General features: G+C 35.2%; 1 protein-coding gene across 2 annotated transcripts in view; it reads right to left on the bottom strand.

Annotated features, from left to right (window-relative positions):
- Positions 1 to 232: 232 nt before the first annotated feature.
- Positions 233 to 14,751, bottom strand: part of TTC21B (tetratricopeptide repeat domain 21B) — a 44,904-nt gene continuing 30,385 nt past the window's right edge. The window contains exons 23-29 of one of the 2 annotated variants that reach the window (XM_075028545.1): positions 14,281 to 14,431; positions 13,624 to 13,785; positions 13,023 to 13,218; positions 11,017 to 11,241; positions 8,108 to 8,228; positions 5,732 to 5,799; positions 233 to 4,757 (exon numbers count right to left, since the gene is read on the bottom strand). In XM_075028545.1, coding sequence (XP_074884646.1) covers positions 4,680 to 4,757; positions 5,732 to 5,799; positions 8,108 to 8,228; positions 11,017 to 11,241; positions 13,023 to 13,218; positions 13,624 to 13,785; positions 14,281 to 14,431 — 1,001 coding nt within the window. In that variant the 3' untranslated portion in view covers positions 233 to 4,679. The remainder of the gene's footprint in view (positions 4,758 to 5,731; positions 5,800 to 8,107; positions 8,229 to 11,016; positions 11,242 to 13,022; positions 13,219 to 13,623; positions 13,786 to 14,280; positions 14,432 to 14,751) is intronic. The other variant, XM_075028546.1, reaches the window with a different exon arrangement.

Below are 14,751 nucleotides of genomic sequence, written 5' to 3'. Positions count from 1 at the left end.
GCAGGCTCCTGCCGAAGGAACTCAAGAGCACGCGGGCTTGTGGAGCGGGAACACTTCACTCGTCCCTCTTCGACTCCTGTACCCCAAGGAAAACGTAATTTTTAGACAATTACATAATGCGCGCCGCAGCAGGGCACGACGATCTGTGCGTGCTTTAACATCCAAATTACAGAGTGCGTTTTAAGCATCACGGCAGGGTGCTGTGGGTTTTTTTTCTTCAATCACCTAAGTGTTCTGTCCTGCAAGATGGGGCTGACCGAGCGCTCCCTGCTCACGTTGCTGGGAAACAGAACACAAAATCCCTTAGAGGTGAGATCAGAGTTTGAGAGAAAGGATATCACACTGAGCGCCCGTCCTTCACAATGCAAAGTTTCCCAGAGGGATAGATATAAAATCACTTTTATAGAAAAACATGGCTTAATGTTGGGGAGGAAAACAAAAAAAAAAGTAAGAATCACACACACAGTTTACTCCTAACTTCCCTTAACATAGCGTACACTCCCTTTCTTCCTACTTTCAAATAAGAAGTAGCACAATTACAGTCTCAGCATTTCAAAGCCAATTTCTTTCAGCTTGCTGAACTGCAGGTAGCTAAACGTGCTCAGCAAATACATGGTGAGTTGGCAGTAGTTACACTGATTGTACAGCAGTGACAAAAATGTTAGTATTTCATAATTGAATTCATCTTCCCCAGGAACACTTAATGAAAATTTAGACCAGAATTAATCACAATTAGCATGTTCTGGTATTTCTAGCATGTTAAAATCCTTCCTTATGCCTTTGAAAGTTGAGGCCTGAACAAGTACTACATCCAATGAGATGTGCATAGCCAACATTCAACTTTTTGTAGCACAAAATTCAAGTAAGCCAAATTCTAGTGTGAACACTTAAAAAAGCTGCTGTTTTCCAGATAAAACCTGCATTAACAGACATACTGACTCCTTTAAAAAAAAAAAAAAAAGAAAAAGTACTTCAGAACAAGATTTAGACCATTCACTTAGCTCTTTTAGGAAGCACCATGTCACATAATTACCAAACCAAGTTTTAGCAAAGATAAAAGCATGTGATTTTTGCAGTAATGGTCCAACTCTAAACATTTCAAGGCCAGACAATGTTTAAAAAAAAAAAATATTTCTGATTTCATTGCAAGATGAAGCAAGAGATAAAACCAGAGTGAATGAAGCCAGAAATCAAAATCACAGTTGTAAGGAGCCCAAACTGACAAAATAGTGATCTTATTTTTAAAAGTGGCATAGTTACAAGCTGATGGAAAAGTACTTGCTAGTGAAATTTTTCCTTAATTTCTTTTCCTATCTTTTCCTGTTCAGCATTGCATAGGGAACACACTAATGACTTCTTTATGACCAACTTCTGAAGAGCCGGAATCCACCCCCACTACCGAGACTTCCCTGAAATGTCTCCTGGACCACTTTTAAAGATAATTCGTTCAGAAAATTTTCAACAAATCCTCTAACACTATAAACTCTGTTTACATTATTATATTTATAAAGCTACTCACTCATCTAATGGGTAACAAGATTAAGGTTTAGGTTACTAAACCAGAGTTGCCTGATTTATGAGCCTTTCGAAAAATTGCTGTAGCCACATTTGAGAAATGACTTGCTGTAGTCAAACCTAGTAAAAAATGGGAAGAAACTGCAAATTACTTCTGCTCTATTTTTCTGTAAGAGTCTTACTAATTTAGTTATTTTAGCTAATTATACTAATTATTACCCCTAATGATACTTTCTAGACCATCTTTCTAGTATTGGTGCAGATCTGAAAAAAAGCAGTATGGAATTAAAACGGAAGTATTATTTAGTACACTGTTATCAAAAATGTTTACACATCCTCTAGAAGATATTCTAGGCATTCTGTACCTGCAGGGGAAAGGGGGACAAGAGAATAGAGGAATAGACACCTATGGCTTATGTTGCTATAGCTACAAGATGCTTAGATTTCCAGTTTCAGTGAATGAATCAATAGAAACCACAGCTTCACTCTCTTCTTTTATTCACCCCAGGCAAAACTGGAAGATGGGTTGCTAAGCAACACCACACTAAAGACTGCAGCTCTTTGAAATTAGCATTACTGACTCCCCTCCATCCCAGGAGTCTCTTCCATTCAAAACCATTTATTAAGAAAGAGGCTAAAAAAAAAAAAAAAAAAAAAAAAAGCTACCAGGACATGTGTTTTTAAAAGAAGAAACTGTAAAAGCAGAAGGAAAGCTGAAATTAACACTTTCAATTAGTTGGAGTAAAGAGAAATGAAACAAAGCCATTCCTTCCGCAGAGAAAGTAAAAAAAGATTTAGTAAGGACAGGAAAACTTAAATTGGCTTATATATACTGAAAGGGAAATGGAAAGGCCATTTATTTCTTCTGGGAATACTACATTAAAGCAAGATTTTCTCTAAAGGACTACTTATAGCCACTTTTTTAAAAATTGAAATCTGAAGATGTGCCTCATTTGCACTCTTCTTTTAAAGACCTCATGTATAAAAAGACAGTAATGGCTAGATATACATGCATAGTATATGAATAAAAGCCCTTCACCAAAAGTTAGCCATGAAAAGCTCAAAGTTTCAGTTAAATTTCGATCAACTAATTTCTGTATCTTATCATTGTCATGACCTAAACTATTACTCATCTTATGCTCATGATAAAAACAAAGTAGATGTAGATGCAGATTACTCTTGCCTTTTTTGAAAGCATCTTGCATTTATTGATATAAACCCATCTATTTTTATTCTAAACTTCAGCTAAACGTTATTCCAGTGCTATTGAGGAAGCAAAACCACATTGATGCTATATGAATAGCTCTGTGTACAAAGAAATGTTGTTTTACTAGAAACTGCTTTGATAAGGCCTGTGTACTTATTCTTTTAGCAGTGGGGAAAAAAACCAAACCCAAAACAGCATAGTTGAAGAATTCATAATCTCCTGAGCCCCACAGCCCAGCTCCCTTACAGTTCCTCCCAGCCTCCACATTTATCAGATCCTTCCACGTTCCTCCTTCCACTCCCATACCATCAGTTTTTCCCCAGTCTCCTCAATTTTCTTCCTCAGATCTCCATCACGCTGCACAACTGGCAGGCAAAAACTAGGGAGCCTGTACTGTGCCTGGTACGGTTATGTACACACTGATTGCCAGTGCTCAAACAGAAGGGATAAGGCTACAGCATAAGTTTCAAGGTTCCCTGGGGAAGGAGAGGCCGCTTATTTGGGTCTTTTCTCAATTCTAACATTCACACAAATCTTGTAGAAGTCTTATAGTCCTGAGACACCTCTATTAATTTTAGTTAGGGTGACCAACAACTCAAAAGTTACTGGAATGCAGAGCCTGGAAACCACCAGTAGGTAGCATCATTGTGTAAGTGATGCATATCAATCTATTTAGGAAACAAGGCTATAAAGTTACCTGAGATACAGCACCCAGTTATTGATAAGCAAGATAAGATACGATTGTAAACAGGCTCCCTTTTGGAGCCTTAACATTAAGTTGACATAAAAAAGAAACCCAAAAATCAAATGAAAGTGACTTTACACAATGTCAACATGAAAAGCTAAAAAAGGAGGAAACTGAAATTGGTTATTTTAAGAAACATAATCACTAGTATTAAGAATTCTCTTTTCATGCCAAAACATTACTTTTCTAGTCAAATACATACAACATCAAGTGCTGTTTGAAAACCAAATACAGCAATGTAACAGTGTTTTTTGTTAGGCACCTATTTTTTCAAAAATTCTACATCACTGAAAAAACCTCCTGATTATTCTCCTTTCTCTCATTCATTGATGACACACTGTTCCTCCCTAAAGATCCACAGGTACATTCTATATGTAAGACAAGATCATAATCCCATGTAATCAAAACAATTTCTCCAGAAAGGTGTTTTATATGGATTAAACAAAATAAGTGCTGACTTCTGCACATATGACTGTACTGTCTACACATACAATGCTGAAAGACTAAACACTCCAAATTAAAAATGTCAGATTTCCATGAAGAGAAATGTTTGACAGGTGGATAACAGACAGCATGAATAGAAAATAAATTCTGTGATAAGATTTGCATGATCTATAAAAGCATTTACTGAATATTTACATAAGGTCTTACTTTTAAATATTAGATTTTCATTAAAAATGTAAGTTCCACTGAGAACGATGTATGTAGCTGTTTTTTCAAGATTAAAAAAATAAAGCGTGCTTATAACATATGTAAGAATAAAAAAACATACTTTAGAAATACACCTGTAGTAATAAAGATTACACTATAATTATGAATAAATGGTTTACACAAACTGAAATCCAGCATCTTAACAATGCACCTGCACTAGATAGGATAGGCTGTTGTTTTCAGTGCTATTTCAAATGGACAAGCCAAAATACAAAGTTGTATGCTCTAAAACATTTTTATAATGCCAATGACACTTTTTTATGATGCTGGATGACACTTCACATAGCACACATGTAAGCAGTATTCTCTCCTGAATAAGAATAAATGCAATTCCTTCCAGGGCTGCAGATTTTTCTTGAAAATAATCCAGATCTCTAGTATCATTAAGTTAATAATATTCACAATACTTTTGTGCTGATACGGTCTCTGTCACTGCAGTACTTCATTCATAGTTTACGAAGTCAGATTAAACAAACAGTCCATAAGCCATACAAAAAATATTCATGTTCTTAGTGATGCACGGGCCTTGTCAAGTATTTCCTTTCTGATCTTTGGATAGTTTGGATGTGCTTCAAGAACCTGTCAAAAGACAAAACAACCCAAAAGCTCTGTGTCTAAAACGAAAGAATACTGTGTTTGTTTATCCCCCTCATCACTGAGCTTACACATTCTAAAACTAAAAAAACGTGACTAGTTTGTTTTAAGAATGCATAAAAATTTAACTGTGGCTGGAGACTTCTATGTATGGAGGTCAAGAACAGCTTTATCAAAGACGCCTTGTTTCCCTTTCATGCTGCCCTGTCACCCTGGTGCAAAAGACACAGGGGTCAATGGCTAAAGCCTCTGGGTGGCTTGAAATGTGTGCATACAGAACAGTGACCTCTGGAGACATTTCCAAGGTTTTAAGTATACTTTCTCTGCAATGATAAACTGCTCTTATGTTTTCACTCCCTCAGGCTCTTTCTTACTATACTCTACCCACTTCATCTTCTTGCCCTTCAAATCCCTCCTTTCCTTTATCCTTCCATTCAGTTTGTCCTTTCTAGTTATCTTTATTTCCCCCCAAAAGAGCAAATACAATTTATTTCATTATTAATACTAATCATTATTAATTCATAATATTCACTCTGCTTCTGTAATAGTAGCCCTTCCTCTTATTCTGGATCTGCTCTATTTATGTTTCGACCATACAAAGATAATACTGGAAGTTACTTTTTAACAGTGTCTTCTGATATTAACATTTGATTAACTTCTTCAGCTATACTTCTGTCTGGATTTACCAACTTGCAACCACAGGGCCAAAAGAAGGTGCTGCCATTTGAATATGCTTTCATATATGATAGCCAACCACTTTATCTCTTATTTACCTGGTGGCCAGGGAGCTCAAGATAAAGCAGATTATGTCGAGGATATTTAATCAAACTTATTAAATAGGGTGTCTTTCTGACATTAAGCCATATATTTTAGAAATTTAAACTCAACAAAAAAAGGATCATTATGCAAAAACATATCGCTACCACAGACAGAGTATTAAGTACATAAACAAATTCTACCTTATGACAAACATCGATTGCATCAACATATCTCTTTCCTTTCAGGTAATTGAAAGCCAGCTTGTATCCTGTAAATAAAAGGGGCAAAAAAAGGCAACAATTTCAGTTTCTGTATTGAATAATGAAAATATTGCATTCAAATGCATTTTGGTCACCATATGTTTCTAAAGTTAGTATATTTGTTTTCTAGTATTCTCTCATCTAAGCCTGTAGAGATCAAAATTTCTACTGAAAGTCACTTCAAGTAGTAAATAAAAGTCCTTTACATGCTGAAAGCTATGTTTGAATCAAAAGGAGACATTATTCTGGAGAGCATGTGTTACTACGGAGAATACATAATGGTTGTCCTCTTTCAATTACTATGGTACCCCACAGAGTTTCTCACTGTGACCTATAATACACTGTCCCTCTGTAAAGGCAATTCTGTTATTAAAGGACAAAAGAAGAAGAAAAAAATCAGGATAGCAATAACAAAACTAGGGAATTAAAACGCTATTCTGTTCCACTGTCAGCAGACCACTGATAAAAAAGTCACATGGAATAGCTAAGTCGCATAGCAACATGCCAGGCTGATGCCTTCAATATAAAAAGTACAGCTCAAGTATACCAGCCTAGACAGATATCAGGACTGAGGAAAAAAAGGTTATAAGCATGGAATTTCCAAAATTTGAAATTTTAAATCTTCGATTTATGAACTTATCCTCACTAGCAAGTGAGTATGAGGAATCTCATACCATTTTTTACAGTTTTACTTGCCAGAAGCAGTTTGTGCTCCTTTAACCATTTTAGTTTTAATGCATGACAATTCTCACAATGCTGTATGCAAAACTAGGAAACAATGTGCACAGAGTACCTTTACTATCATACTCTCACTGTTTATATGCAAGATCATTCCACAGTTTAACTTCACTAAGGCATTCTCCTGTCTAGACACCAAATGATTTTGTAATTTGTTCAATTCCTACCCTCTAGAGGGTTTCAAAGTAGCAAAAGTCCTGATCTGTTATCTACAAACTCAAGAAATCACACCTTTTTACTGTTAAAATTTCTTCTAATATGTTTTATTTGATCAACAACTGTAATATCTTAGCCAAGACATTCACAGGTCAGTCTACAGGAGCAGGAACAACTAGTAAAATTACTGCATCCAAATGCAGGTATCTAGAGATTTTCCCACATAACCTAAATCAGATTTCTATCAGTCATTTTTATTTCTGTTTTGACATCTGAATCTTCCTTCTGCTTTGACCCTCCTCTTTTTTTTACTCACAGTACATAGGGTAACATCTAGTTTTGGCAATCCATCCATGCATGTGCATTTTTATATCTTTAACTGTGTTATAAAAGCAGGAGCTAAATCACAAAACATTTAGTTCCATTAATAAAACACTACTTTAATCTACAGATCATATTAGATAAAATCATGAACCAAACCACTGCAGCATCCAGAAGCTACAATTAAAGAAACAAGATGTATGGCAGTTCATATGCATAACAGTTACTATCTTGTTAAAAAAAACCACTTGTCTTCCCATTGATGCCAAAGGCTCTCTCACCCTAACACTAAAAAACCTAGGGCACAAAAAAAGACCACAAATTAAAGACCGCAAGATGTAAATATTTTTGAGGTGCCATAAGCATAGCCCAAAACCTGGAACAGAATTTGTGTAAACTACCAGCCTTGGGACCTAGAGACAGACTCTAGGTGTTGAGTAAGAAAGGGCATTTATCCTATGTATCAACTTCATAAAGGGTTCCTACATTCAAATAGTCTAGAAATGTGACAGTTTAGTGTAGACTTCAATTAATGATCCAAATTAGAACTTGAATAGTATCCCAAGTTTTCAGTTAACCATCTTTTTTAAACCAGATATATTTAAATATCTTTAAATAATTTATTTTTAAAATCCTTACTCATGTATATAAAACCTTATCCATATAAATAGATAATTTGTCTGATTATCAAAAGGAAATAATTAAATTAATGATCTGCCACCATCAGATATATACTGGGTATTATAAAAGGTTCTCTACTATAGATAGTACATACTGCATTACTATAAATACATTATTAAAAATTAATGCTGTACTTAGAGAAAGTTGTTCACAAAGAGCAAACTAAAACTGTTTCAGACCAAACCCTGCACTAACACAGTAAGCAGAAACTTCTGAAGTATCACAAAGCTGCTACCTCTTGCACCAGGAGCTTTCCAAGTGACTGTTACATACACCTTTAAACATCTGTGGTTTTTATGTGAGGAAAGCCAGTGATACTCTACCCCTACAGAAAATTAAAAGCAGTCTTTCCAGTAAAGGGTAGCTGTTTCATTCCTACTGTAGTGCCTGAAATCATGCTTATAGGTTATATATACATGCCTATTGTTGGATTCATTTGGTTTCCATATTTCCAGGCCATCTCATAATTTAATGCTGCATCCTTATATGCTTGTTCCTTTTCCATTATGTATCCCATGTATTCATAAGCCTTGCAGCATGACTGCAAAATATAAATATTAATTCAAACTTTTATTTAGGTAAGCTTATATATAATAATACCGACAGCTTAATTATTTAAATACTTCAAATCTGTACAACTGGAAAGCTAAGTGATACTTGTACTAACTTTGATGACAAGCTGGTCTTGATTTAAAACATCTGTAATACAAATCAGTTATATGGAATTCTGCACAGTGCCTTCCTAAGTTACTCCGAGTCAAGTACAGAGTTCATCACAGAGGACACTGCAACTACGCCTTCAAAAATGTTTAGAGCCTCCTGAAACCCTGTAGATACCACTCTCAGTTAATAATAACCGTATGGCAGCCACATTTCAAGTCCAGCGGGAAAGTGTTGGATCTTCCACAAATATTGTTTGTTTCACTTTTTCTTAAAAATGTATTTTCATAGCCTTATTTTTGGAAACTGTTTTACATTATAATTTTCTACTTAAAGCTAAAGACATACACAAATATCCTAAAAAGAACACCAACCATTAAATATTCCATTTTGTATAACTCCAAGTGGCAAGTTACAAGCATCTGGAAAACAGGTTTCAAAAACTACTAAGCGCTAGATGAAAATACTAGCCTTGCTTATGTTATGCATACACATAAATCAATTTAAATCCATAGCAAAAGTCAGTATGAAAGACACAGTAATTCACACAGAAATCTTAAATTTAGTACATAAAGCAGGAAAAAAACCCCACAAAAATAAGCAAAACCCTTACTACCATATGCCCTTACTGTGAACAGCTTATAGTATCATGCTGCCAATAGGTCAAATATTTGAGAGAAAAAATGAAGATTTTATGAAAATATGCACCTTTTTTTACATCGGCAGAACAAAGAATTGCTACTATATAAATTACATTCCATCTTTAACTTCACTATTTCCAATTAGGCTTCCAAAATCTACTGATGAAAAGCTTTCAAATCACAGCATACTGGGATAAGCAGTATGGGAATGCCTAGAAAATGAGGACAAAAATATACTCCCCCTCTCGTTTGTGATAAAACAAAAAGGTCAAATTCAAGAATAGTAATCAGTAAGAAGCCCCAATTTCATAGAAACAGTCTGCTCATTGGGATCTCACTAACCAAACCTAAATATTTTAAAATCAAAACAAACCTGTATTACAAGATACCAGACTTACGAAGTTTTCACCCAACACACTTACTTAAATTATATATATACATGCACATATATCCATAACATTCGATTCTGGATGATAAAAACAATCCTAAAAACTAATTCATCACAATAACGTGTTTTCTCAATCTAATAAAATCTTCCAAATTGGAGAATACCACACAAAATACTGTCTTGTGAATTAACAAGATTTGTTAAGATCTAAAATATTCAACATCTGTTTGTATAGTAAAAGTCCTGCTTAGCTGCTTTGCATACAAGTTGGAGAAACGTCAGTATCTTTACTATGCTGTTTTAAGGAACCAGACTTCTAATTTCCATCCTCTTTCCTATCAAGCAGAACTTGTTTATCTAAGCCCCTCATGGGTCCCCAACTTTTTAGAAGAAAACAAATTACTTGGTAGGCTATGTTTTTGGAGCCGCTTGGAATTTCTGCAACAAAGTGTCATTTGTGGTACATACCTGCTCAACTGACCATCTATTTCAAGGTATATCTTGTTTTGGGAGATGACTCATATTTATCCTCCAGTGGTAAGGATTTTGCAACTTCCCTTGGCCATCTGGACAAGTGTGTAACTGACCTTAAGGTAGAATTTTTTCTTAACTAGATTCAAACTCATTTTCTGTAAAAATGAAATTGAGTACATCCTATTTTAAGAGGCATCTCCGCAGAGGTACATGATACCATTATACCAAGAACTGTTGCAGCTGCCTCTTGATTTTGTATTTAGAAATAAAAAGAGTACAAGTTCAAAAAAGTCTACCTCTCAAGGAGGTTGTAGAAATATGACTGAATAATGAACCTTATCTTCTATACTGATGAATTCAGAAAAACAAATATACAGCATCAGGTCCTTTTCTAAACCAAATCTGTGCACTATAAACAGTATCCTGAACCTGCAGCATAGTATCTATGGAAAACTAGCCTATTGGATGTGCCTTGTGTGAAGGAAAGTGAAGTGTATAGATGGAAAAACGTGGTAAGCAAAAAGGGACAAAATGAAAAAAAAGCACATAAGCTAAGATCTGTCCTTGTTCCTATAGTCAAAGCAGAGTATTGGGCAGTTTGCCAGCTCAGAAACCCTGAGGCAAGAACATCAGAGCTTGTCCCCAGACAATCTACCAGACAGTATCTTCACAGCAGAGAACTAATACTAGCATTAAAAAAAAAAAACAAACCAAAGAAATAACTCTTGTATAGTAGCAGGCTTATGAACATAAATGTTTAAAAACATATTTTAAGATACAAAGATAACATCTCTTAATAAATGGAGCAAGTTTCCAAAATTTATATGGCTACATTTTTCTTCATCAGGTTTGCAAGACTCAGTAACATGCATCTCTGACGCTCTATAAACACCTTAAGCTTCTAGTGTCACCACAGCTAAAACTGGCATAAGTTATTACAGAATATGAATAAAAATGACTAAGCAGCATTCACAGGTTTGTTTACTACCCTTCAGTGTAAAGTTGCTGGTTTCCTGGCTTGTTTCGGTCTACTTCTCCTTAATAAGTGAAATACCATGCAATTGGAAAAAGAAATGCAATTCAAATAATTTTTCAGAGGAAAACTAAACATTAGAGGAATTAAAATAAAAGGTTACTAAGGTTACTTTTAATGTGCATTCACTTACCCTGTTATGACGAAGGCACCGTTTTAATAATTCACCTGCCATATCATATTTAGCAGATTGAATATATATATCTGCAAGCAGAAGCCAACTCTTTTCAAACTCCTCTGCATCAATGGGATTCCAGCTCATTTTTGAAATCCGTTTTAACTGATTTCTGGCTCGTGGAGTCTGTTTCAAGATCATGTAGGCTGTGGCCATTCCCAAAAGTGCTGGTATATGATCCTTCTGCAGTAAAAACCACAGTGACTGCTTAGTGCTTTTTTATTTTGCTTTTAACTTTTTTCTTTTTTTTTTTAAATAAGACTTTCACCAGGTATCTAAACTAAAAGCTAAATCTCAGGAAATAAAGATAGATGTTACATGTTACATGTTACAAACATGTTTTCCATCTAGTGCTATGATTATTTCTGTAAGACTAATCATGATAAACACCACATTAAATATTTAAGAGGCTGAACAGAAGTTTGGGCTCAAAACAATCTTCTTCAGGCTCAGGAAACGTTGAAAGCATCCACAGGTATTTCGTCTCAACAAGAAACATTCTGATACCATCAAGATCTATCCTTTTGATACACAAATAAATACTTCAGATAGAAATTGAACTCACTTGAAGTTCCAAGTGGTATTTTCTACTTTTAGCAGTTCCTGTCAAATATCAATAACAGGGACACTAATTCCTATTATTAGGTGTACAGCTCCTAAAAATGTAAGTCTACACTGCCCATATCCAGAAGCTATGTATAGCAAACAGGATTCTTAAAAGCCACCATTCTATGCAAGAGCCTCAAGCAAGCAGTAAGAAGTGCAGGAGCAAGTGTGATTTTTAAAATGCTGCCTTTATTAGCACAGGGTATAGATGAGAATGGGGCTCACATCCTGAAACTGCTTCCTAAATGCAGAGAGTAGTTCTATTAGCAGCTAACTTAAAAGCTTCTTTCTCCCTCTGTGTTACTGCCTCACTATTGGCATTCTACCTTTACACTTCTTTGTAGGGTTGTGCTGTAAATAGGCTTGCCATAGTGGGTTAAAGAAAAAAGACCCCACCAAAAACCCCTCTTCTGCATAAGGATCAGCTCATCCCCCCTCTCCCTCAATAGTCACACCTAGCATGGATCAATAACCTCTAAAGTCTGAAGAGATTAAAACTGTATACTTTATGCAACCCTGAAGAGAAGACTAAATAGACTGGAGCATTTTCTTCCTGCTGGAACTGTGTCACCATGTCAAAAAACATTCAATATTCACAGGACCTCAGATCAACTCTGAGCAAGACTGGGAAGCCAGTACTGAAGGTAGAGGGACCTTGTTTGTGATTCTCAGAACTGCCTTACACACAAGGTAAGCACCAGTATACTCAGCTTAGCCAAGAAGCAGTTTAGCACACAGTTAATGGGTAGTTAAGTATTTCTTGGCATTCTGATAGATTAGATGTGTCCACATGTGCTTAAATAAAATCTGTTGAAAGGTGCTGGTAGCAAAAGTATCTGTTGTTAATCCTAAAGCTAATGACTACAAGTAGCTATAAAATAATGAAGATTTCCATCATAAGGATGAATTTTAAGCAGATGGACAATCTTGCCCTGGAATCTAAATTCTGTCAAATTGCCATGAAGTACATGAAGGCAGCTTATATTTAATTGCTTTTGCTTACAGAATGAAGGTATTGTATAGACTTCTATCATCAGACACGCTGCTGGCAAGACTGGGAATTAAAAAGCAGACCCAGCAACTTGAACCAAATAGCCTATCCACATTTCAGTAACTGGCTACGTTACCATTTAGTTGAGTTATAAATTTGCAATCCACTTGAAAACTTCTAAACCATGTTATTACAGCATGGGTTTTTTTCAAATTTTATGTAAAATATTCTTGAATAGGAAAAAAAATCCTTAGAACAAATAGCCCTAACACATGCCACTATTCCTGAAAGTTAACTGTGAGACTAGTTAAAAAAAAATGTAGTAAGTGTGAAAGAGAAGACTGAGGAAATGAGACAGGTTACTAACCTCAGCCACTACTATTTCAGTGAAAGTGTTCAGTGCTCGTTCAACACTTGATTTTTGTTTGGTTGCCATGAGACAGTAATTTTCCATGATTCGCAGCTGAATGTGACCCTGAATGGTCTGAGGCTTGAGCTCCTTCAGAAGATTTTCTGCTGTTCTTACAGCCAACTGCACGGACTCCTGCTTCTCTGTTGAATTACTGTTATCAGAAAGAAAGTGCTTGTAAAAGCTTATTTTTTTAATATACACCAAATTAATTACAAGCTAGTACCAATTCCATGCTACAGGCACACCATTTTGTACAAGACAGCTCTGTTATATAGGAATTCTACATTGATTCTCTTCTGTAACAACAGCAGTTCCAACCTAACAAGCTCTTTTTAACACTGCAAGTGACCAGGATTCCAGATAAAATCTTCTATATTTTCTGCTTAAGACTGACTTACTATAGTGTAGGATGGTCTCTCACAATATAATAAGTAGACTATTCAAAGCATTAGATACGCTTAAAGTTCTAGCAATTTAAATTAAGGCACTTTATTAAGGGGCTGCAGAGGAAGGGGATGACAGAAGAACACAAGCAATATTTATTTCATTCACTTACCCTATGTCAGCATCCAGATTTTCGAAGACTTCACCACCCACAGTTTCATTATCTGGGTTCAAACAAATTTCAATCATGTTGTAGACTGCATTCTGTCCCCAGTCACTGTCCTTTCGAGCTTTATTAAAATGCCGGAGTGCATCATTTGGTTCACCTGTATACCTAGATAGATAATTAAAATATTTAAAGCTGGGCAAGTGAAATTAGCTGCAACAAATCCCACCCAAATCCCAGAAGAAACCCAAGTATTTAAAAACAGATGACACACTTGCACACATTGATAATGCAGGGTTTGAACAGCACACATACTATTGCAAGGAACTTGTTTTTTGCAGACCAAAACCAATCTGATAAATTCTAAAATTTGAAAATAAATAATATTGTATTTTTGAATCAGCAAGAATATCCCTTTTAACAAGCAGGAAATATGAAAGATGTATGCGAGACAGATAACAGCTTCATTTTAAAGAGGAGCTCATTGGAAAGTATTTCAGAACAGAAGAGGAGACCTTTCCTAAAATCCTAGCACCTTAAGTAATTAGGAAAGCAGTGCTATATTACTTATCACACTGTATGTACCACCTTTGAATGATAATGGATGACGAGAAAGTTAATACATAATCAAATAAACCTTATCTTATTTATAATTGGAAGTACCAAAGATACAGTCCTTTGCAGTAGTGAAATCCTGGTTCAAGCTTTGTTCTGGAAGAATGTTTTTCAGCCATTAAAAGAAATCTTGGGACTTCTTCTAATTTCCCAGCTCTTCTTAACAGATCAATTAATTGTGAAAGAGTTGCATAGTTATCTAAATATACAAAAAATTAGGACATTGTAATTCTAGTTATTTGCTGTATAAATAGCTTAAGAAATAAAGAGCCTGCATTGTTTTTTTCACACACAAAAATTATATATGGTGTAATACATAAGGCATATTATTCAGTAACCACATGTTAGCAAGAACGAAGATACCAAGTGATACTTGCAATACTTTTATAAAAACCTGTACAAAGATAAGTATAATTGTACTTCACTTTCAAAAGCACTCAAATGAAAACATTTGCTGTACTGTCAAAACTTTTTTCACAAAGTCCACTAGAAAGCTTTACATTCAGTATAGTACTATTT

The sequence above is a fragment of the Buteo buteo genome, chromosome 5, assembly GCF_964188355.1.
Source record: "Buteo buteo chromosome 5, bButBut1.hap1.1, whole genome shotgun sequence".
In the NCBI taxonomy this organism is placed as follows: Eukaryota; Metazoa; Chordata; class Aves; order Accipitriformes; family Accipitridae; genus Buteo; species Buteo buteo.
This window is presented reverse-complemented; position numbering and strand designations above follow the sequence as displayed.